This window comes from Nycticebus coucang, chromosome 14 (genome assembly GCF_027406575.1).
Source record: "Nycticebus coucang isolate mNycCou1 chromosome 14, mNycCou1.pri, whole genome shotgun sequence".
Lineage (NCBI taxonomy): Eukaryota > Metazoa > Chordata > Mammalia > Primates > Lorisidae > Nycticebus > Nycticebus coucang.
In genome coordinates this window covers 4,384,872-4,406,592 of record NC_069793.1, presented here as the reverse complement: position 1 = coordinate 4,406,592, position 21,721 = coordinate 4,384,872, and the positions used below count along the sequence as shown (strand labels likewise).

Below are 21,721 nucleotides of genomic sequence, written 5' to 3'. Positions count from 1 at the left end.
AAGCCTGGGCCCCAGATGTCAAAGGCCTGCAGGGCCTGCCCTTGGTCTCTGTGAGTCCAGAGACGTGACCCTGCTTCCTGCCCAGCTGTGAGGACCCTTGGAAGATGGAAAAGAGACAGGGAGCAGGGTCGTGTCTGGGGAGGATACCCCGGGGGCTGGGCCAACCAGGAGAGCGGCTTTTCACTGTTCACTCTCCTAGACATTTAAAATTTGAAGCAGGTAAATGCATTTTGACATCCAAAAAGTCAAATTAAACCTTAGGTGATATCTCACTCCACTCAGAAGGAAGACACTAGTGCCTTCCTGTGCTCTCAGGCCCTGCTGGCCGCCGCCTTTGCTCCAGCCATGCCCTTAGCCACACTGAGATGCTTTGGGGTCAGATCCTTGAATAATGGGCTCCTTTATACCATCCCATTGTTACCACAGTTGAACCTTGGGCACTTCTGAAGTGTTCCACTCACCCTAACCCTTAAGCCACCGTCAGCTGCTGACACTCCACCCTGACCCATCACTTTTTTTTTCATGCAGTTTAACTTTCCTGAAATTCTCAGTTGTCCTCCTGTGGTAGGCCATGAGCTCATGGGGACAGGGATGGGACCTGTGCTGTTCAGTGCAGGTGGCCCACCCCACTCCTGTCTCTTGATGTCTCTATTCCCCAAAGGTGCACACCCCAGTGCCTTTGCATAATGTTCCCATGGCAACCAGCACTGCCAGGGCAGGTCATCTCCCCAAACAAATCACACCACACATTTGGCTCTGAGCGTCTGTTCATAATTACTGCCTCCCTCTTCTCTGCCCAGTTCTGCTCCCCAGGAAGGCGTCAGTCACAGGGCTCTGGGTTTACTCCAGCGCCCCACCTTCAGCCATGGCATCCAGGGGCCTGAGTAGGAAAGTCCAGAACCCAAAGGACAGGCTTCTCCCAGTAGTTAGCCAAAGCCACACTTGTGGGGCAAGCCACCTTGGCTCTCTGTGACCCAAGCAGCCCTGGCCTCACAGCAGCCTTTGTTCCCAGGGCCTCCAAGTGGAAGAACCATTTTGCAACTTGTTGGACAAAAAAAATCAAGGCTCTGCCTCCCAGTGGGTGATAGGACCCATGCCAGAGGGAGTGGCAGGAGGCCACCCTCCCTAAGGCCCAACTAGGGGTAGGGGAGAAGAAGGCAGGGCCCTTGGCAATTCCTGCCCTTCTCTGCACGGAGTACTGTGAGACTTGGATGTCCCAGCTTGCCCTCTTCTTTAGACCACCTCAAGCCTGAGGCCTATGTTTCAGGGTGTAAAATATGGGCTGGACCGCGACAGGCAACACCCCCACCTCACCCATCTTCCAGACTGCCGTTTGTACACTTTCGAGGGCAGGGAGCTCACTCTCCACCTGTCCTGGGGAAAGACCTTCCCACTGAATTAGAACGTGCTGGGAACATCCTTAGCCCTAGCTCGGCCCTCTTCCATTCCCCAAATTCTGGGGTTGTTGCAGATGTGTTTATGGTCCTCTGTCCAACTGCTTGAGGCCCCAGATGCTAGACCAGCTCCCCACACCTCAGCTAGACAGGCGGGTGTGCACCCTGCCCCTCTGGCTTCCACACACCCCTTGTGTCCCCCCAGTGTTCCGACAAGACCACAACATAGCTCTCAGGTCTCCTCCTTTATTCCTTGCGAGGCCCAGGGTGGTCAGAATGGGTCTGGGCACTACTCATCCTCCACCTCAAAAGCGAAGGGGCTTAGCTTGTAGCCAGTGCCCGAGTAGAACTTGTTCTGGAACTCTACCCTGGGGAGAGGAGGGGAAAGGTAGGTGAGGGACCTACTCCCCTCTGTTCCCCTTGCCACCCAGGCCAGGAGCAGGATCTCACCAGTGCAGCCTTAGGGCATGCAAGAAAGCTGAGAGCCCCTCCATCACCAGCAGGATGGCCACGGTCATCACGGCGAAGGCAGCAAAGATGGGGACCAGCACCACAGCCGCCACGCCCACTTCTCTGCTCATGACCAGGGCCCCGCGCATCACCATGGACCACAGAACCTCCGAGAGCTCTGTGGGCAAAAGAAGGGACCAAGGGCAAGTGGGTACCTGCCAGCCCCCTTGGTGGCCGGAAGCCTTTCCTGCATGTGGGGCCAGCAAGGGACCCCCTCAGATGAGGCCCCGAGAGATGTGACCCACCCAGGCCACCAGCCAGCAGCTATGTGTGAGATAGATCTAGGGCCCACCCTAGCCAGGTCACTCACGGGCATGGGCCAGGCTCAGGGCCCAGAGGCGCAGGTAGGAGGCAGTGTTGGAGATGCAGCCCAGGCAGAACTCAATGGTATGGATGGCCTGGTGCATGAACACCTCGGAGGGGACCAGCTGCGGGGCGAGTGGCAGTGAGCAGCCAGCAGGGTGCCAGCTGCCCCCACCCACAGTCAAGAAGGCACCCACCTGGGCGGCGTCTGTGGCTCAGTCGGTAAGGCGCCGGCCCCATATACCGAGGGTGGCGGGTTCAAACCCGGCCCCGGCCAAAGAGCAACCAAAAAATAGCTGGGCGTTGTGGCGGGCGCCTGTAGTCCCAGCTACTCTGGAGGCTGAGGCAAGAGAATCGCTTAAACCCAGGAGTTGGAGGTTGCTGTGAGCTGTGTGAGGCCACGGCACTCTACCAAGGGCCATAAAGTGAGACTCTGTCTCTACAAAAAAAAAAAAAAAAAAAAAAAAGAAGGCACCCACCTCAACCTCATTTTCGTCCTCCGGGCACCCCGCCTTCTCCTCATCAGAGCCCCAGTCATTCACAGACACGTCAGGGGAGTCCAGCAGCCCAGCCTTGTCTTCCTCCTGAGGCACAGAGCAGGCAGGGCCATGGGCAGCCCCCCACTGCCTGATCATACCGCTCAGGAGCTGAGGGTGAGCGTCAGGGACATGCCCAACATACTGGACAGTCCCCCTTCCCAGCCGTGCCTCATACCGTGTGCCCCACCCTACCTGCCTGCCATGGGGGCTCCTCCGTGAGTGGTGGTGTCGCTGCCTGCGCAACAGGTGCAAGGGCGTGCCGAGCAGCAGCACAGGCACTGTGGCCAAGGCCAGGACCACCAGCGCCGACTGTACTACTTCCTGCCAGTGAGACTCCGAGTCAGTCGTCTCCCACTGGGCACAATCACATGGGCCCAGGGAGCCTGCAGCCCCACTTCCCCAGGGCCCTGAGGGCTATGGCTCCCTAAGGACTTCAAGCTTCCAGCTCCTACTGTGTGGCATTCTGCTCATAGCTATGTGCCTGCCCTTTCTGCACAGCCCTGGGCCTAAGTCCTTTTCCCACGAGGATCCTACAGCTCTGAATGGCTCAATCGCCACGGAGCCCACTGCCCTGCCCCAGCCCACCTGCCCCAGGAAGAGCGGCTGGTTTGTGGGGCTGCTGGAGAAGAGGAACATGTTGATGAAGTGGATGAGGATGCTGGGGGCCGAGGCAGCGCTGGCAGCTGACACTTTCAGCCACTTGTAGACTACCAGGAAGATGAGGTAGCCAAAGAGCCCCAGGAGAAAAATGAGCTCTGGCAGGGTCTCCAGCAGCAGTCGGTGCTTCTGGCCAAAGTGCCTAGTGAGGAGGAGGGCAGTGGTCACCAGGACCCACCCCCCGTGCCTGGCCTCTACACCCTGCCAACAGCCCCAGCCCTCACATGTGGTTGAAGACTCCGAGAACGACCCCAAAGGCCATATGCGTAACCCCCAGGATGACAGACATCTTCATCTTGAAGGAGTTGAGGAAGCTCAAGTGGTTGGAAGCTAAGCTCCAGACCTGGGGCGGCGGGAGGGACCGGCAGAACTCAGAGGCTCCCTGGCCACTGCTGCCAGGAAGCCCCTTTGAGTCCATAGCTTCATCTGTCACCTACCCCTTGAGGGGCAACAGAGCACAGACAAAGCCAGATGGCCCCAGCCCCAGCCCCTCACAGCTGGGTGACCTGGGGCACAGCATCCATGCCTCAGTCTCCTCATCTGTAGAATGGGGTAATGCTAATGTATGCATGGAGGTGGTTCTGAGGAACAAATGTAAAATTACTTCACAGAAGGCTGAGAGAACAAGCCTCACAACGATTCAACTTCTGCCCTCATCCTCTCTGTGTGGTTAGGATACCGGGACATAGGCCCAGCAGGGCAGGCACCTCGTCTGTCCCCTGTGCCTATGACAGGGCCTGGCACGCAGGAGGTGCTTAGTAACAACTGCTGGAGGAGTGGGTGGCTGGGACGCGGGAGTCCCCAGGTTTCCCTGCCACCTGCCTCCACTACCCATGGGCACTTGAGTGGCCAAGACTCACGGGGTCAATGCCAAAGGGATAGGGTCCCAGGAAGACACCAGTGACGTTGGGGTCCAGGGTGAGCACCGTGTGCTGGGCCAGGAACGAATCACTGCAGCAACAGTAGGCAGGGTAGTCAGGACCGCAGCAGGGGCCAGGGGCGGTCGGGGCCGGGCCAGGCTGGGCCGGGGTCTCACCTCCAGCCAGACTTGTTGGCCATGGTGGCCACACTCCAGCCCGAGGGGAAGATGGCAGTTGCACGGCTGAAGCACTCATTGTAGATAAAGCCGGTGTAGACGGAGAACAGGCCCATCAGCAGGAGCAGATAGCGGCCCCCAAAGAAGGTCCGCCAGATCTGGGGGCAGCAGGGCACCATGAGAGGCTGTCCGGCCCCTGTCCCCACCCCTCCAGGACCCCAGGCCAACCCCTCACCTCGTTCTGCGCGGCCTTCACGGCTGGCTGGTCCTCAGCAAGCACCATGGCCAAGGCGAAGAGGAACATGAGCAGCCCGTGGCCCACATCGCCAAACATCACCGCAAAGAGGAAGGGGAAGGTGATGATGGTGTAGGGTGCTGGGAGCAGAGTGGCACAGTCAGCCAGGACCCCCACGGAGAAACTGGCATCTCCTTCCCTGTCCGAGGTGCCACAGAGGCACCAAACCCAGGCTCCCAGGACCCCAGGGACCAGCAAGGTGATGATCTGGAGGCATAGACACCACTCTGCATGAACCTGCCACTTAGAAGCTGTGTGACCTTGGGCTAGCGACTTAACCTCTCTGAGCCTTTGTTCCCATCTGTAAAATGGAGATAATGCCAGTGCTGATGTAGGCTTCCTAGAAATAAGTGAGTCCACGAGGAGTGGCTGTCTGACTGCAGACCCTCCACATAAGGTCAGCTCTAGCTATCGTTATGCACAAGGACAGCATAACACAAAAGCCCTGTCAGGGAGGAGGCAGTCCTGGCTGGTATGTGGCACATTGTGGAAGGCTGAGCTGGTCACTTAATCTCTGAAGTCTCAGTTTCCCTTCAGCAAAATAAAAACAATTCCTCAAGCGAGTAGGAAGATTCCAATACACAGACCCTGTCAGGGACTGAACTGGGACCCTCCCGCAGAATATGGCCTTATATGGAGAAAAGTCTTTTCAGAGGCATCATCAGGTTAGAATGAGGTTGTTTGGGTGGGCCCTAATCCAGTGTGACTGACTGGTGTCCTCATTAAAAGGGACACTTTACACACAGAGTAGGACACCATATGAGGATGAGGATGGCCATCTCCAAGCAAAAGGGAAAGGCCTGGACCAGACTCCCCCAGCAGCCCTCAAGCCCTGCCAACCTTGCTCCTGGGCTTCCAGCCTCCAGAGCTGTGAGATGACTTCCAGGCCAGCATTTTGCTACAGCTGCCCCAGCAAACTCACACCTCCCCAGAGGCTGTTGCTTTGAGAGGTGAAAACATCCTCAACTGTGAGTGTCTGGGTGATGTGGCATGTCCCAATGGGACTGGCTCCCGGGTGTGCAAGAGCTGTGGCCAGATGCACCTGATAAGCCCAGGAAGGCTGGCCCTGAGGACCACATGAGCTGTCCTCACATCCTGCCTGCACCCCCAGGGGCCACACACCTTGACTTTCGCTCGCTCACTGGGTGAGGCAGGGCCCCTCCCTGGCCTGTGACCAAGTCTCTCCCCAGAGGGTTCCACCACTGTCTCACCCATCTATGGCTGGGCTCCCAACCAGTGGCACTGGGAGATACTGGGGCCCTCCTCCCATCTGATGACATTGGCCACACCACAGCCAGACTACTATCTGGAGGGAAAGGAACCAGGCAGGTGACAGACCAGGTGTCACTAATACCAGGGGTCCCCAGAGTGAAGGGGATAGGGGGAGAACCAGAGCCCCTGCCCCATCTCTTACTGGTTTCTCCTGGGGACATCTCCCTTTACAGACCACTTATACCAGAATGTCCATCTCAGGGAGAGCCCGAGATGGCATTAATTCAAACTTTACAAAAAATACCATCTGACCAAACCAACCACACTGGCAGGCCAACTCGTGGGCTACGGGTTTGCAATCTCCCACCATCATTCACCTTGCCAACATTTCTCTGAAGCTTGTACTATTATTTCCATTTTTCAGTTGCAGCAATAGGCTCAGAGAAGCTAAGAAACTCACCAAGATAAGCAAGCCAGACTCAAACCTGGGCCACCCCCCTGCAAAGCTTCTGTCCTCTGCACAAGCCTATCCAACTCCCCTGTAAACCCAAAAAGGGGTGGTGCACTGCGAATAACAGAAACCCTAATTAACAGCCCCTTGAGAGTGTGGGGGGAGTGCACGTCTCATTTCATTTCTAGATGCCAGACAGACCCAGGGTGCCGCCCTCACTCTCCTGCTTGGGCTTGCAAAGGGCAGGCAGAGGGCTGGGGGCTGGGGGCTGGGCCCGGGAGCGAGCGCTTAGTGGCTCTCACCAGGGTTGACCTCCTGGTAGCGTCCCACGCCATAGGCGTCCACGATGCCCTGGAAACTGGCGGTGAAGCGATTGGTGCGGATGAGTGTTGGGGGCATGTCCCGGCAGGGGATGCGGTGAGCCACAGCACTCACTCCGGCCTCAGTCTGTGCACCAGGGCAGAGAGACAGACCAATCAGTGATGAGGGCTTTCAGGCACCCTGGGACCCCACTCCCAGTCAGGCCCAGCTGGAGATGCAGAGTATGGCAAGAGCTCCCTGGGCAGGTACTGGGAGAGCCTGGGAAGCCCCTTCCCCACCTTGCAAAATGAGACGATCAGCCCTGCCCTGCCCCAAGTTGGGGCTGGCACACAGGGAGGCCTAAGACACGGCCTAAACTGGGAAGTGCTTGGGAAAAGAAAGTGTTCTACTTTTTAGCAAGTGGCCCAAAGAGGGAGCTCAGGGTCACCAGGAACACCTGCTGTGCACCAGCAGATGTGCACTCCAGTGGCCCCTGGGCCCGGGTCATACACCCATTCCACAGATGTGAAGCCTGAGGCTCCCTGATAGTCCCAAGGCCACGTGGCCAGCGCCTGGGGCAGCCTGGGTTTGAACAAGGTTTCTGACTTTATAACTGCCTTGTGCAGCCTCTCTAGGGGCTCTGAGAAGTCAGAGGAGGGAGGGCTTGCCGGGCAAGGGCCATCAGGCGGGGTCCCTGGAAGAGCTGGGCCTTAGAGGCGGCTGGGAGGAGAGGAACCTCTCTGCAAAGGCCAGGCGGGAGCACGAGGCCAATGTGAGGTGGAAACAGACACCCAACCCCAGGGGAGAGCAGCACAGCCCCGGGAGGTCCTGCTGTGCTCACCGAGCTGTCCAGTAGTGCCTCCTGCAGTGCGGGCAGGTCTCGAGTGGCACACCAGGCCTCGGCAATAAGGCACTTGTGTGTGGTGCTCACACTGCACTGGTTGAGGACCAGGTACACGGCCTTCATCTTGCGGACCTGCACCTGCCTGGGTGGCAGCAGCTGCTGCACTCGGCCCAGCACCTGGCTCAGGAAGCGCTCAGTCTCCCCCAGGACCTGTGACCAGAGAGGGCAGTCAGGTCAGGGGGTGTGGGGGGCCAGGTGGCCGGGCTGGGCCAGGGTCACCCACCTCCTGCAGCTCCTGGCTCTGCTGTTGCAGCTGCTGTAGGACCCCACGCCTGGCCTCCTCCTGCTCCAGGAACGGGAAGACATGGCAGTGGAAGCTGGCGGGGAGGAAGGTGCTTGAGTCTGAGGGAGCCTGTGGGACAGCGCAATAGGACAGGCTTTGCGGTGATGGGTGACAGCGGCCCCCATGTGGCTCACCAGTCGGTGATCTTGCGGATCTTCTGTCCAATCTGCTCGCCCCAGTAGGAGATCAGGAAGGTCATCCACGTCACAGGCTCACCCTGTGGAGCCGGGCTCAGTTTACCCTGGAGTCCTGCCTTGCTGAGGCTGCCCCCAGCCTGGCCACCCCCACTCACCGTCATAGGGTCCTCCAGCTGCTGCTCCGTCTCCCTGAAGCTGGAGATGAGGAAGCCACGGCAGGCCCTCCAGAGCAGGCGTTCCAGGGCGGCAGCCTTTTGGGGCTCCACAGCACCTGCTACAAAGCTGGCAGCCGGCAGGGCTGGGTGAGGGCTGCTCTGGACTCCCTGCCCACCTTGCCCTGGCCAGGCCATCCCAGCAGGGCCCTGCCAGGACAGTAAACCAGGCACCCTGGCTCTGCCCCCAAGGAGAATGCAGGAGGCCACCAGGGCAGGGCTGGGACAGGAACACGGGTGAGGGAAGGGAGGTGGTCAGAGTCTGAGCCATGAAGTTGTCCCTCACTCACTTGACCCTCAGGTCCTCATGGGGTCCCTCAGGGGACTGGAGCAGTGGCGTCCTTTCCAAAGGCCCATCCGTGTGGGTGACTGCCAGCTAGGAGCCAGGAAGCACCATGAGCCCCAGCCAGGGGACCCGGCATCCCCTCTGCAGCCCCATCCCCTGCCCAGGTTGGAGCTGACCGGAGGAGGCCCGTGGCCCTGGCTCAGGACAGCCGAGTGCAGCTGCAGCTGGTGCAGCTGGGTGCGCAGGGCCTGCTGGTTGCCCCGTACATCCCGCAGCTCCTGCGCCAGGCGGTCAGTCTCCTCCTGGATGCGCAGCAGGTCTCGGGGCGGGGGTGCCAGTAGCCTCCCCTCAGGTGCAGGCAGTGCCAGCCCAGCCCGCCGCACCTCCTCTTGCAGGAAAGCTGGGCACAGATGGACGAGGTCAGGGGAGCAGTTGGGGGTCACACTAACCAAGGGCTGGAACATCTGGGGGACCCCACATGCTGCCCCAAACTCCATTGGCCACCAGCTAACTAATCCACCAGGTCAGGGGCTCCAGGAAAATCCCAACTGAAAGCTCCAACCCCAAAGGCGAGCTCCCTCTCTGAGCTCAAGTCCAAGCCGCTGTCCCTCCTCAGTCCCTGGGCCACTGCCCAGCACAGGGCCTGAGCTCCACATACATCTCCCCACAGCCCCAGTCACCAGGGCCTGGAGTGACAGCGTAAATGGCATTTGCACCTGCCTGATTGTTTAGGAGCACTAATCAAACTAACAAGACACAGAATAAAACGTGCTCTGTCCTACCTGGAAGAGACTGGGGGGCTTGATTCCTTGGTGCCCTAAGGCTCCTCCCAGGAGCTCCTTGGGGGCCCCCAAACCCCAGATCCTGGCCTCTACCCAGCCCAGCCCCACCACAGGGAAGAAAGCTCTGTCTGTGCCTGTCCTTTGCTCAGGAACCCTGTGGCTCCCCAGTGCCCACAGCTGTCCCAGCCCTAATCCTGTATTCAAGGCCTCCTCCATGCCAGCCCTGCCCAGGACCCTCTGCTCTGCCCAAGGCTGCCACCTTCCCAAGACCATCCCACAGATCCCAGTGGCTCATCTTGGCTCTGTCGGGCTGGCCTGCACCTCCCTTCTCTGCCTTCCAGCTGGGAAATCTGGACTCTTCCTTTAAGACCCAACTTGGCAGGTGCCTCCTCCAGGAAGCCTCCCTGGGGTGCAGGCCTGGGGCTGACTCACTGAAGGTCTTCTCCAGCTCCTCGCAGCGACGGACATCCACTACAAAGCGTCTCTGGAAGGCGCTCACTGAGGCATTGAGCTGCAGTGCCACACAGAGGCGTCAGTGTTCCAGAGGGGACCAGGGAGGTGCCTGCTCTACTCTTGAGCTCAGGCCTGACTTTCCTCAGGTGTAAGCCACCTCTTCCAAAAAGGTGCTGAGCACAGCACAAGTCCCTGGATGCCCGAGCAGAGCACAGAACAGACTCCAGAGCAGACCCCCATGACCTGAGGAGAGCTGAGGAGGCCAGGGTTAGAGGCCTCAGCCATGCACATCCCAAGATCAGAGTCTACAACATGGACTGCTGTGATTCACATGGGGTGTAAGACACTACCATGGGAGGTGGTCCCCATCCAGACTAGACACCAGGCCACCTCAACAGCAGTACTCAAAGAGGAAGCCCCCCAACACCTGTCCCAGCCCCTACTCACATCTCTGAACTCTGCGAGGCCCAGCTCGCCAAGCTGGCTCACGCAGGTGTAGGCAGCCGCCGTGGGCAGGAAGAGCTGGACCAGCGCCACCTCCTCGCTACGAAACATGGAGCCCATGGTCCTGTGGGACAGGCACAGACAGTTCCCAGACATACTGGCATCCTGTACACTTCACCCCACAGAATCCTAGAAGGTAGAGCCACCCTCTCCCTCGGACAGACGGGGAAACCGAGGCCCCAGAAGGTGCAATGGGGCGCTGAAGTCACACAGGAAATAAGCAGGGCAGCTGGGCTCACTCAAGCCGCTCCGCTGCCTCCAGCAGGGCTGGGGTGGGTCTGTCCTCAGAGGCAGCTGCAGCCCTCCCATCTCCCTGCAGGCACTGCAGAGAGGGAGGGGGACTTTCCCTGCCCTGGGGCTTCTGTGCTTGGGGCAGGGCAGCCTTCCAAGTAAAGAAAGTGAAACTCAAAAGTTCAGGAAGGGCCTGGCTGTGTTGCTTAAACCGGTGGGAGGAGGGCCAGGATGGCCTCGGTAGGCCCTATACATGCCATAGCCTCAGGTCAGTGTTTCCCAGCCTGCTTTGTGGCCCGATGATCTTGGGGCCCAGGGACCCTCTGTGAGGCTCAGTTTCCTCAGCTCTTAAATTAAGGGGTAGGGGACAACAGGGGTGAGGGCCCCTGCTGAAAGGGGATTGGGCTAGGGCCTGCCCAGTTGGTCACTTCCTCCCCTGGGCACAGTTTACTTAACTCTAAATAGGAAACTGAGGCCCTGTTTTTAGCCTGCGAAAGGGGAGGAGGAAGGCAAGGCCCTGGACAGCGAAGGTGGGCAGGTGGGCTGGGTTCCATCCCTCAAGGACATGGTTCCACCACAGAGTAGAGGGCCAGGGATCAGGGCTTGGGGCCCTACCCAGGCTGTGACTGGCTGTGTGACCTTGGACAAGTTTCTTGCCCTCTCTGGGTCTCTACTTCCTCTTTGGGTAAATGAGACTTGCTGTTATGGCAGGGTCTAGGCAGGACAGTGATAAAAATAACCAATGTTCCATATAGTCTCTCCACTACCTCACACAGACTTCTAGAAGTAATCGCAGGGGGACAGGGCATTGTAGCCCCCACTGTTTTACATGTGGATCAGCTGAGACTCCGGAGAGGTGAAGTCCCAGGTCACATAGGCCAGCCAGTGGCCAAGCCACACCCCCAGGGCTGCAGGTTTAGAAGTCCCAGCACACATTGTGTGCTCAGAGGAGGGTTGATCCTGACCTAAGCACCCTGTGGGGCTGTGCAGCCAGATCTGGTGGGAAGTGGGGTGGGGACCCAGGGGGTGGAGCAGCCCAGGGCAGCAGTTGTGGAAACTCTAGCCTGGTGCTTTAACTGGGCCATCAAGGGTCCCCACAACAGCTCTTCTGCCTAGGGGTTGGCTCCCTGGGGCCTGGGCACTTTCCTCAGGTGGGACAACCTGTGGTGGGCATGGATGTGTGTGACCTCGTCAGACCCTTCTCCTGGCCTCTGTTGGCTCACCCCCTGCCCTAGACCCCAGGACCCCTGCTCTAGGCCAGGGGCCACCACTGCCCCGTTTATGGAGCAAATGAAGATGCCTTCATCCTGAGACCTTCAGGGTCCAGACTCATCCACTCCTCAGCCTGTGCCCCTCTCCAGGTTCCCTCAGGGTCTGGAGGCTAAGGCTTCTCCAGGAAGCCACCAGATGTCTCCTCCAAGCCCCATCTCTGGCCCCCCATGATCAGGTGGAGGTGAGGGTCTGCAGCTCCTCCATTACAGGCTGGTGAGCTCTGGAGTAGGAATGATCTGGCTTGCCTCTAGCTCTGCCACTTCCTAGTTAGGCCTCAGTTTCTACATCTGTAGAATGGTTCCCTTCCCCCCCACACACACACACTCCGCCAAAGATGCAGCAAGGAAAGTTCTGAGAGTACCAGGCCCGGCACAGTTGAACTCACTAATTCTTGGCAGCTAAGCCTCCACCCTCCTCCTCCTCCTCGGTCCCCAGTAAGCCCCCTTCCTTGGCGTCCTCCATGGGCCCCAGCAAGGCCTGGCAACCGGCAGGGTGACGTCTGAGCTGCATCCGCTGCTTAGGACGCTCTCCTCCGGGCAGGGGACAAGGGTGCGGGGGAGGTAGAGCTGGGACCCTGCGGACCTCGGCGGGGGCACTCACCTCGGGTGGGCTGCGCGCTGCTCTGCTCCTCGCTGTCCCGCTCCGCGCGGGCCAGGAAGAACACTCCACTCTGCTCCCGCCGCGGCCCCGCGCGCTCCCTCCTGGCCCAGAGGGCGGGGCCTAGGGGGCGGGGCCAGAGAAGTTCCGCCCCAGCCCCACTCCGGCCCGAGCCTCCATCCGGAGTCCCGGGAGCGTGCGGGGAGGCCGGGGCTGGCTCGGACCTCGCGGACCTCTCTTCCTTGGGCGGCTGGGAGACCATTCCCAGCGGTGGGGCACGTAATCCCTGGCACCAGCGCCAGCCGCGCGCTTCTACGCAGCCGAGATGCGGGAAAAGCGCAGAGTTCAGGCCTAGCTCAGGCTAGGAGATGGGACCCCGTCACCTCTCACCTAGAAGGCTCGCTGGGACCCCAACTCAGGCTAATAGTCCAAGACTTAACTGCTTGGCACGCTCCCCCACCTCCAGAACACGCTAACCTTGGGTGAGGCGGCTTTCTTCCTGCTCTGACGACTCACCATAGTACTTCAGGCTGTGGGCGGGTGACTGACCTTCCCTGGGCCTTTCTTCAGTGGCAGCAGGACAGAGGGCCAAGCCATGTTGTATTGTTCTGCTCTGGGACCTACACCAAGCGGCACTGGGAAGTAGCCCTGGGAGCAGAGAGGTCTGTTCACTCTGTGGTCTGTTAATTGGGCCTACAGCGGGGGTCACCTTGAGCTTGCTCCTAATCAGCACCCTGTGGCGGTCAGGTCCCAGTAACTGGAAACTGGGGCTCATGGCCGCCCAGCTCTTGGCACTTTGGACAGGCCTGGACCTTACCCACTGGGGACCAGAGGGACAGGAGGCCTCTCAGCTCTGGTGATCCTTAAATTCCACTCAATGAGCAAAGGCCTCTGAGAGGGTGGTGGAGGGGTGGGGAAACAGAGCCGCAGAGCTAGACCTGGAAACCAAGTCATGGGTAGAAAACTGGGGACTTGTGTTTGGGCACCATGGGTCTGTTCTGATGGGGGCGGTGAAGGATAGGGGGAGCTTGATGCAACTAAACAACACCAGAGGGAACTGCAGCAAAAGGATGCCTTGAGTTCCAGCTGGATGTATTCTGACCTGTGTTTAATAAAAGTATTCTTCTTTGTGCAAACTGGCTCAACCTAGGTCTGGGGAAAGCTAAACTGAAGGTGACAGGATTTCTAAGTTTGCTTCTTGGGACTTCTTTGCTTTTACAAATAAATGCTCATCCTTAAGGCTGGGCGCAGTGGCTCATGCCTGTAATCCTAGCACTCTGGGAGGCCCAGGTGGGTGGATTGCCTGAGCTCACAGATTTGAGACTACCCTGAGCAAGAGTGAGATCCCATCTTCTAAAAATAGCCAGGCATTGTGGCAGGCGTCAGTAGTCCCAGCTACTTGGGAGGCTGAGGCAAGAGAATCATTTAAGCCCAAAAGTTTGAGGTTGCTGTGAACTGTGATGCTACAGCACTCTACTGAGGGCGACAAAGTGAGACTGTTTCGAGAAAAAAAAAAAAGAAATGCTCATCTTTGACAGGGAGCAGAACCAGCAGTAGCACTTCCTGGGCTCCGGGGTTCCCTATGGTTCCTACAGTTACTTCTCACCCCAGCTCCTCTGTGGGGGCCTCAAAGCCTTGGCTGGTGCAGGGGCCCAAACAAGGGCTTGGGCCACTTCCACATCAGATGGCAATGTCTGGCCTAGGAAGGAGACCCAGGTATCAGCAGGTGAGCTGAGTAAAGGGGGTCCCTGGGAATGGGCTGGGGAAAGGCTGTTTCTTTGCTGCAGGCCTTCTCAGAGCCTTTAATGTCTAACATGCAGTGTCTGCCTGGGAGAAGTCACTCAGGGCATTTCTATACTTAACTGGAATGCAGAATACCCTCCCCCTTCTTTCCAAGAAGTTATCATGGGAGTGTTTTTTTTTTTTGTAGTTTTTGGCTGGGGCTGGGTTTGAACCTGCCACCTCCGGCATATGGGGCTAGCGCGCCCTACTCCTTTGAGCCACAGGCGCCGCCTGGGAGTAGTGTTTTGTAAAAAGCACATTTGCAAATGATCAGGGAGAACTCAAGGTCTTTCGGACTTGAGTTAGTTTACCCATATGTACCAAGTGATCCCAAGCAAGTCACTTCACCTCGCTAAGGCAGTTTACTCGTGTGAAATCCTTTCAGTGCTTCCCATCAAGTTCAAGGAGCCGTTTTTGATTACTATGTCAGCATGGGGCTTATAACCCCAGAGAGAGAATCACACCACTTTGCTGGGACTTTTCTGGGACTGCAAAGCAGGAAGTTGTGAGTGGCAGAAGTCAGGCCAGCAGCCTAGTTGGGGGAACTTGGGGGAAAAAAGGGGATGTGGTTGGAGGCAAGGCCAGCTCAGGGGCAGCAGGGCCTGTGTCACCACCCCCTGACTGTCACCCCCACAGCAAGCTTCCTCCTACCCCAACAAGGACACCTTGGCCTTTCTTGAGTTTCTGCCATTTAACATTTTAAGGCCTGGGGAGGCTTCAAGTCCTAACGGTCTTAACTGTGGGTGGCCCTCACCAGAGAGAAGTTCCAGGTCCCCCACCTCCCCAAGACACTCAGGGTCACAGGAAAAGCTGGTCTGATGTGACTTCCACATAGCTGTGCCTTGGAGAACATGAGTGGGTGACAGTGATGTTATGGCCAATGGCCCATCTGTGAGGAGGGCTAATGGGTACCCTGGAGCAGCTGGGAGGTTGGACCTTGGGCATCAGCATTTTGAGAGATGGGGCTGAGGGACAGCCCTGTCCAGGTGGAGGCAGCCTGAGGCCTCAGGCAGGCTGGAGACGGTCCTGACCTGGTGGCTAGATTCAAGACGGCAGGCTGTAGTGGAGGTGTTGAAGTTGTTTTATTGGGCAGCAGAGACTGCGGGCCGCACAGAGAGGGCAGAGGCATCACCGGTACAGGTAGTCAGCCTGGATGTTGGCGGCGATCTCGGCTTCCCACTTGTCCCCATTGTTGAGCAGCTTCTCCTTGTTGTACAGCAGCTCCTCATGTGTCTCCGTTGAGAACTCAAAGTTGGGGCCCTGCAAGTGCGGTATAGGGACAGTGGTGTCAGGCCCCTCCCAGGAGCCTCTGCTCCCACCTCCTCCATGCCAAGAGCCTGCTCACCTCAACGATGGCGTCCACGGGGCAGGCCTCCTGGCAGAAGCCACAGTAGATGCACTTGGTCATGTCAATGTCGTAGCGTGTGGTCCGGCGGCTACCATCTGCCCTTGGCTCAGCCTCGATGGTGATGGCCTGGGAGAAGAGGACACCAGGCACTGCCACACTGCCCAGCCGTGTCTACACCTGATGTCTGCAAAGAAACCCTCACCCCTCAGAGGCCTTCCTGATACCCACCCCCACAGAGGCCGCCCCTCACTTCTCCACATCAGCCTCTTCTGCCTTTCTTCCTCCAGCTGAAATTCTCATTTGTTATTTGCCACTATCTCCTCTGCCCAACATACTTCCCATGAGGGGAGGGCTGTCACCTGCTTCGTTCTTCCCAGCACCTGCAGCATAGGGGATCTCACACTAAGTGCAGAATTATAGGCACACTTCATCTTACTGTGCTTTGCAGATTTTTTAAAAAATAAATTGAAGTTTCATGGCAACACTGCATCGAGTGTACACTCAATTCGTTTCTCTGGGTTAGTACTTTTCTGGGGGGGGACAGAATCTCAAGCTGTCACTCTGGATAGAGTGCTGTGGCATTACAGCTCACGGCAACCTCCAAGTCTTGGGCTCAAGCGAACGTCTTGCCTCAGTTTTTCTACTTTTAGTAGAGATGAGGTCTTGCTCTTGCTCAGGCTGCTCTTGAATTCGTGAGCTCAAGCAATCCACCCACCTTGCCCTCCCATAGTGCGAGGATTACGTTGTGAGCCACCACGCCCAGCCTCTGGGTTAGTACTTTTTAGCAATGAAGTAGCATTGTTTTGTTTTTGCTTGTCTAACAGACAGGGTCTTGCTCTGTTGCCCAGCCTAGAGTATCATGGTGTCATTATAGCTCACTGCAGCCTTCAACTCCTGGGCTCAAATGATCCTTCTGCCTCAGCCTTCCAAGTAGCTGGGATTATAAGCATGTGCCGCCATGCCCTGCAAATAAAGGTTTTTTTTTTTTTTTTTGAGACAAGAGTCTCAAGCTGTTGGGTAGTGTGCCGTGGCATCACAGTTCAGAGCAATCTTCAACTGGGGTTCAAGCGATCCTCTTGCCTCAGCTTTTCTATCTTTAGTAGAGATGGGTTTCGCTTTTACTCAGGCTGGTATTGAACTTGTGAGCTCAAGCAATCCAGCCACCTCAGCCTCCCAGAGTGCTAGAATTACAGGTGTGAGCCACCTCACCCAGCAGTTTTTCTTTTGTGAGACAGAATCTCACTCTGTCACCCTACGTAGAGAGCCAAGGCATCATAGCTCACAGCAACCTCAAACTCTTGGGCTCAGGCGATCCTCTTGCCTCAGCCTCCCAGTAGCTGGGACTACAGGCGCCCACCATAACACTCGGCTACATTTTTATTTTTGATAGAAATGAGGTCTCACTCTTACTCAGGCTGGCCTCAAACTCCTGAGCTCAGGCCCACCTCAGCGTCCCAGTATGCTAAGATTATAGCCACTGCACTTGGCCTAATAAAGTATTTTTTAATTAAGGTATGTACATTGTTTTTTCAGCCATAATACTATTACATACAATAGACTACATTACTGTGTAAACATAACTTTTATATACACTGGGAAACCAGAATATCTGTGATTCTTTTTTTTTTTTTGTAGAGACAGAGTTTCACTTTATTGCCCTTGGTAGAGTGCCGTGGCACTCCTGAGTAGCTGGGACTACAGAGCCTGCCACAACGCCCGGCTATTTTTTGTTGCAGTTTGGCTGGGGCCGGGTTTGAACCCGCCACCCTCAGTATATGGGGCCGGCGCCCTGCTCACTAAGCCATAGGCGCCGCCCATATCTGTGATTCTTTTTTTTTTTTTTTTGTGGTTTTTGGCCGGGGCTGGGTTTGAACCCGCCACCTCCGGCATATGGGACTGGCGCCCTACTCCTTGAGCCACAGGCACCGCCCTATATCTGTGATTCTTTATTGCAATAGTCTCAAAATGAACCCACAATATTTCCAAGAAGGCCTGTGCTATTTGTTGTTATGTTGAACAAAACTCCGACTTAAGGCTACATATCCTCATTTGATGCAGGATGAGAAAACTGAGATTCTGGCTGGGCGCAGTGGCTCACGCCTGTAATACTAACACTCTGGGAGGCCAAGGTGGGTGGATTGCCTGAGTTCATGGGTTTGAGACTAGCCTGAGCAAGAGCAAGACCCCATCTCTAAAAATAGCGGGTATTATGGTAGGCACCTGTAGTCCCAGCTACTCAGGAAGCTGAGGCAAGAGAATCGCTTGAGTCCAAGAGTTGGAGGTTGCTATGAGCTATGATGCCATGGCATTCTACCAAGGGTGACAAAGTAAGACTCTTATCTCAAAAAAGAAAAATAAAATAAAAAATAAAAAAATGGGATGGGCAGTGCCTATGGCTCAGTGAGTAGGGCGCCGGCCCCATATACCAAGAGTGGCACATTTGAACCCAGCCCTGGCCAAACTACAACAAAAAAATAGCTGGTTGTTGTGGCGGGCACCTGTAGTCTGAGGCTGAGGCAAGAGAATCTGACTAAGCTCAAGAGTCGGAGGCTGCTGTGAGCTGTAACACCACAGCACTCTACCAAGGATGACAAAGTGAATCTCCATCTCTAAAAAAAAATAAATGAATAAAATAAAGTAAAATTTAAAAATGGGGATAACAGAGCTATTGTAAAGATTAAATGAAACAATATAAGTAATGAACTCAGAATAGTGCGTAGCCTGTCTGCAGACACTACTATCTGGAAGTCACAGCTATCATCATTGCTGCTGTTTGGAGACATGTGCTCCTGGTCTATGGCTGTCATGGACACATCAAGGCCACAGCTCATGGCTTGGAGGACCTGGGAGCGGTCCACAAGACAAGATAGGACTGAGTCACAGAACACTGGGGGCGGGGGGCGCGTTATGTGGACAGTAAGTAACAACTATGTCTGGTGGGGGTTGTACGTGGTACACCCCAGGTCTGAACCACAGCTCTAGTTGCATCTTTCTGTTTCTGCACTAACAGGCCCTGACTCCAGCTGGTCTGTGCAAGATCCACAAACAGAACCATGAATGGAGGGGGGACTTTCCTGGGGACACACATCAAGCAGGCACACCACAGGCCCCACCTGGCCTCCCTCTCCCAGGGCAGAGGTGGCAGTCAGGGGCTTACCTGTGCAGGGCAGATAGCCTCACAGAGCTTGCAGGCAATGCAGCGCTCCTCCCCGGATGGGTAACGGCGTAGTGCATGCTCCCCTCGGAAGCGCGGGCTCAGCGGCCCCTTCTCAAATGGGTAGTTGATGGTGGCTGGCTCCCGGAACAGGTAGCTCAGGGTCATACCCAGGCCTGTGAGCAGCATGGGCATGGTGAGCGGGGGCACCTCCCCTACATATCTGTGACCAACCCCGGCCTGCTTCATTCCCTCGCCCCAGCACCCACCTCGAATGAGCTCAGTCCACAGCAGGGTGCGAGCTGCCCGGTCAGTTGCTGCCCTCATGTCCATCTCAGGCTCCTGCATGTTCACATACTCTGCAGAGAGGAGGGCAGAGAGGGCGTGGCAGGAGGTTTCACACACACCTTTCCTTCCTCATGAACCAGCTCAGGGAGAGGAGGCCTAGCCTCACTTCCAGGTGCAAAAGCTGGCCTCCCCAGCGGCCTGTTCATTCACTAAACCTTTCTCCAGCCTCTGCAAGTGCCCTGTGAGGCCACCTCCAGCCCAGGCCAGTCTGTGTCTACTTTTTCTTGTGCTTGGGTGGCCATTTGAGCAGGGCTTGAAAGGAGAGTCAAGGGAGTGGGGAAGGGGCTTGACATGGGGGCTGATGAAGAGGCACAGGCACCATGGCATGGCCCACATCTAGCAACTCCCTCTCTATCACAGCTGGGGGGACAGTGTGATCACACCAGCAACCCCTGCAATGATGGATTCTGCCCCCAGGACCCACAGACGGTCTTGTCATCATACTCATTTTTTTTTTTTAGAGACAGAGTGTCACTTTATCACCCTCAGTAGAGTGCTGTGGTGTCACAGCTCACAGCAACCTACAACTCCTGGGCTTAAGTGATTCACTTGCCTCAGCCTCCCAAGTGGCTGGGACTACAGGCGCCCGCCACAACGCCTGGCTATTTGGCTATTTTTTGTTGCAGTTTGGTCAGGGCCGGGTTCAAACCGGCCACCCTTGGTATATGGGGCCAGTGCCCTACCCACTGAGCCACAGGTGTCATTATACTCATTTTAAGAGTGGAAACTGAAGCTTAAGACAGGGCCTTAACAAAAACAGGACCAGAACCCAGGTCTCCTCCCCCACCTCTGGCAGGACCCCAGGCAGAAATGCCTCAGGCTACTGGCCACCTCTGTACTCACTGTAGGTGGCTGCCACTGTGCTGCTGTGTAGGCTCCGGCCATTGGGATATCCTGCAAGGAGAGTGACACTCTGTGGCTATGAGCTCATGCCAGGAGACTGAGCTCCCCCATTCCCAGGAAAGACTCCCTAGGTCATACCTGTACTTGTAGCTTGGGCCAGGGCCCGCAGGAGCAAGGGTGTGGTCAGGCAGCGCATCTGGGGGAATAAGAAGGGAGGGAGGATGGTGTGTGTCCAGGAGTCATCCCCTCTAGGAACTGACACTGTAGGAGCTCGGAGCCTAGACTCCAGGCAACTGGGTCATCTCATGCCTGTGACAGGCACAGAGGCAGCTCCCAGCCTTTCAGCCTAACCTAGCTCAGCTGGGCTAAGATTTAGGGAGCTTCTGTGAACCCTAAGTTCCATCTCACCTCCTAAGAAGCCTTTAAAAGCCATCCTGCCTCCCACCCCTCCCAGAGCTTCAGCCACCCATCTCTGTCTTCCCTCCTTCATCCTCACTAATCTGACCAAAAATAACACTACAAGTCACCACCAGCATGCACAGGGGGGTTGGGGGGTGGGTCACATGTACTGTCATCTTGTCTTACAGATAAGGAGCTGCTGCTGCTGCTCCATTAAGTGACTCAGTGACAATAGGGGGATGGGTTGGGACTGAAACCAGCCCTCTGCTGCGGGAAACCCTCAGAATCAAATTCCTTTTCCCAGTTTCAAGGCTCTACTGGAACCGGCCCCCAGCCTAAGGAAGGACGTTGGGCAGGGGACGTCAACGGGCCTTAGCCTCCTCACCTATAAAATTGGAGGTTATGAGAACTAAGGGAGCTCGTACATGCCAGAGGGTTGGCCCAGAGCCCGGCACTTAGCCAGAGATCTAAATGCCCATCCTGTGGCCTGTAACCTCTAGTGTGCACACTGGGTCCTAGGCACCCAAGCCAGCACCTTCTCCGACCTTCCCCATGACCTTTGACCCCATGGACGCCAGCCAGGAGGCGCATGCGCCCTGAGGCTGCAGACTCGTCGGTCAGCCAGCTGCACGCTGAAGGACAGAGGCCGCAGGTCCTAAGCAGGCAGAGATGAAGCCTGGTACAGGGCTGGTGGCGCCAACGGAGACACCACACTCGGCCCCGACCCCGCGCTGCGCAGGCCTGGCCTTCACGGAAGAGCCCTGAATACCAACCTTGAAGCGCTGCCGCTCCCTCCCCGGCTGAAAAGACAGTTCAACGAGAGGCGGAGCCTACACGCTGAGACGCTGCCATCGAGCTGGCTGGCCTTCCCTTTTCCGAGCTGACCCTCTATGGTGTGGTCTTATTGGTCAGTACAGCTGCTGACACAGCCGGATCCGGAAATATCCTTCTTTTGATTGGCTAGAATGGAGCAGGCGCTTGACGTTATGATGGGAGCTGCCATATTGGTTTGGAAGCCCAATAAACGAGGACTTCCGAGGCGCGCGGGGCGGGACATCCGAGGCGTGGTTCAGAAAGCGGCTCCGGGTCGCCCTGGGTTCCGAGCGAATCGGCTGTGTCTGGACCGGGGCGTGAGATAACGGTAGTGAAGACGGCGATGACTCCCGGTGCAAACGCTGTGCTCGTGTGAGGCTTCATTTACTCCTCACAGCAGTTCCGTGTGGAGGAACTACAAGGCTGCATTAGTATAACGTTACAGTTGAGGAAACTGAGGCACGGAGTATTTAGTAACTTTTCCCGGGCCGTAGAGCTGCGGGGTGCGACCGCCTGACCGACACCTAGGTCTGTATGAGGCCCGTCTCTCAACCACCTGCGTTTCCCCCCCCCGTGCGAATTCTGTGATGGAGGCTGCGGGGTAGAGGAGGTCCGTGAGGCCTCTTGCAGGGGTTTTCGGGATGGAGGTCTGAGAAGGCTTCCTGCAGGAGGTCGT

The 21,721-nt window shown here is 56.9% G+C and overlaps 2 protein-coding genes across 4 annotated transcripts; both read right to left on the bottom strand.

Moving 5' to 3' along the window:
• Window positions 1–1,626: 1,626 nt before the first annotated feature.
• TCIRG1 (T cell immune regulator 1, ATPase H+ transporting V0 subunit a3) lies at window positions 1,627–12,496 on the bottom strand. Of its 2 annotated transcripts, none has more exons than XM_053560615.1 (20): window positions 12,362–12,496; window positions 10,202–10,322; window positions 9,734–9,812; window positions 8,696–8,919; window positions 8,524–8,609; window positions 8,177–8,303; window positions 8,019–8,101; window positions 7,825–7,918; window positions 7,539–7,751; window positions 6,700–6,844; window positions 4,675–4,814; window positions 4,440–4,597; window positions 4,264–4,354; window positions 3,628–3,746; window positions 3,332–3,545; window positions 2,939–3,067; window positions 2,687–2,791; window positions 2,215–2,332; window positions 1,845–2,022; window positions 1,627–1,762 (listed from the first exon to the last, which is right to left on the bottom strand). In XM_053560615.1, exons 2-20 carry the CDS (start codon window positions 10,316–10,318, stop codon window positions 1,684–1,686), a joined length of 2,499 nt encoding a protein of 832 aa, XP_053416590.1. In that variant the 5' UTR covers window positions 10,319–10,322; window positions 12,362–12,496; the 3' UTR covers window positions 1,627–1,683. The 2 variants fall into 2 exon arrangements, with proteins under 2 accessions (XP_053416590.1, XP_053416592.1); XM_053560617.1 differs by lacking the exon at window positions 12,362–12,496 and adding an exon at window positions 10,423–10,599.
• A 2,707-nt stretch (window positions 12,497–15,203) lies between these two features.
• Window positions 15,204–21,139, bottom strand: NDUFS8 (NADH:ubiquinone oxidoreductase core subunit S8). 2 transcript variants are annotated; one of them, XM_053560613.1, is made up of 7 exons: window positions 21,006–21,139; window positions 19,972–20,029; window positions 19,834–19,884; window positions 18,912–19,001; window positions 18,646–18,818; window positions 15,486–15,614; window positions 15,204–15,400 (listed from the first exon to the last, which is right to left on the bottom strand). In XM_053560613.1, exons 2-7 carry the CDS (start codon window positions 20,027–20,029, stop codon window positions 15,269–15,271), a joined length of 633 nt encoding a protein of 210 aa, XP_053416588.1. In that variant the 5' UTR covers window positions 21,006–21,139; the 3' UTR covers window positions 15,204–15,268. The 2 variants fall into 2 exon arrangements, with proteins under 2 accessions (XP_053416588.1, XP_053416589.1); XM_053560614.1 differs by lacking the exon at window positions 21,006–21,139 and adding an exon at window positions 20,618–20,913.
• Between the last annotated feature and the right edge of the window lie 582 nt (window positions 21,140–21,721).

Excerpts from the sequence above, each read along its gene's own strand:
- TCIRG1 (XM_053560615.1), bottom strand. The coding sequence starts at position 10,318 with ATGGGCTCCATGTTTCGTAGCGAGGAGGTGGCGCTGGTCCAGCTCTTC. Across the intron at positions 7,919-8,018 it reads ATCCGCAAGATCACCGACTG|CTTCCACTGCCATGTCTTCC; the intron begins GTGAGCCACATG and ends CCTCCCCGCCAG. Across the intron at positions 2,792-2,938 it reads GGAGCCCCCATGGCAGGCAG|GAGGAAGACAAGGCTGGGCT; the intron begins GTAGGGTGGGGC and ends TCTGTGCCTCAG.
- NDUFS8 (XM_053560613.1), bottom strand. The coding sequence starts at position 20,029 with ATGCGCTGCCTGACCACACCCTTGCTCCTGCGGGCCCTGGCCCAAGCT. Across the intron at positions 19,885-19,971 it reads GGCCCAAGCTACAAGTACAG|GATATCCCAATGGCCGGAGC; the intron begins GTATGACCTAGG and ends CTCTCCTTGCAG. Across the intron at positions 15,615-18,645 it reads AGGCTATCTGCCCTGCACAG|GCCATCACCATCGAGGCTGA; the intron begins GTAAGCCCCTGA and ends CTCTTCTCCCAG.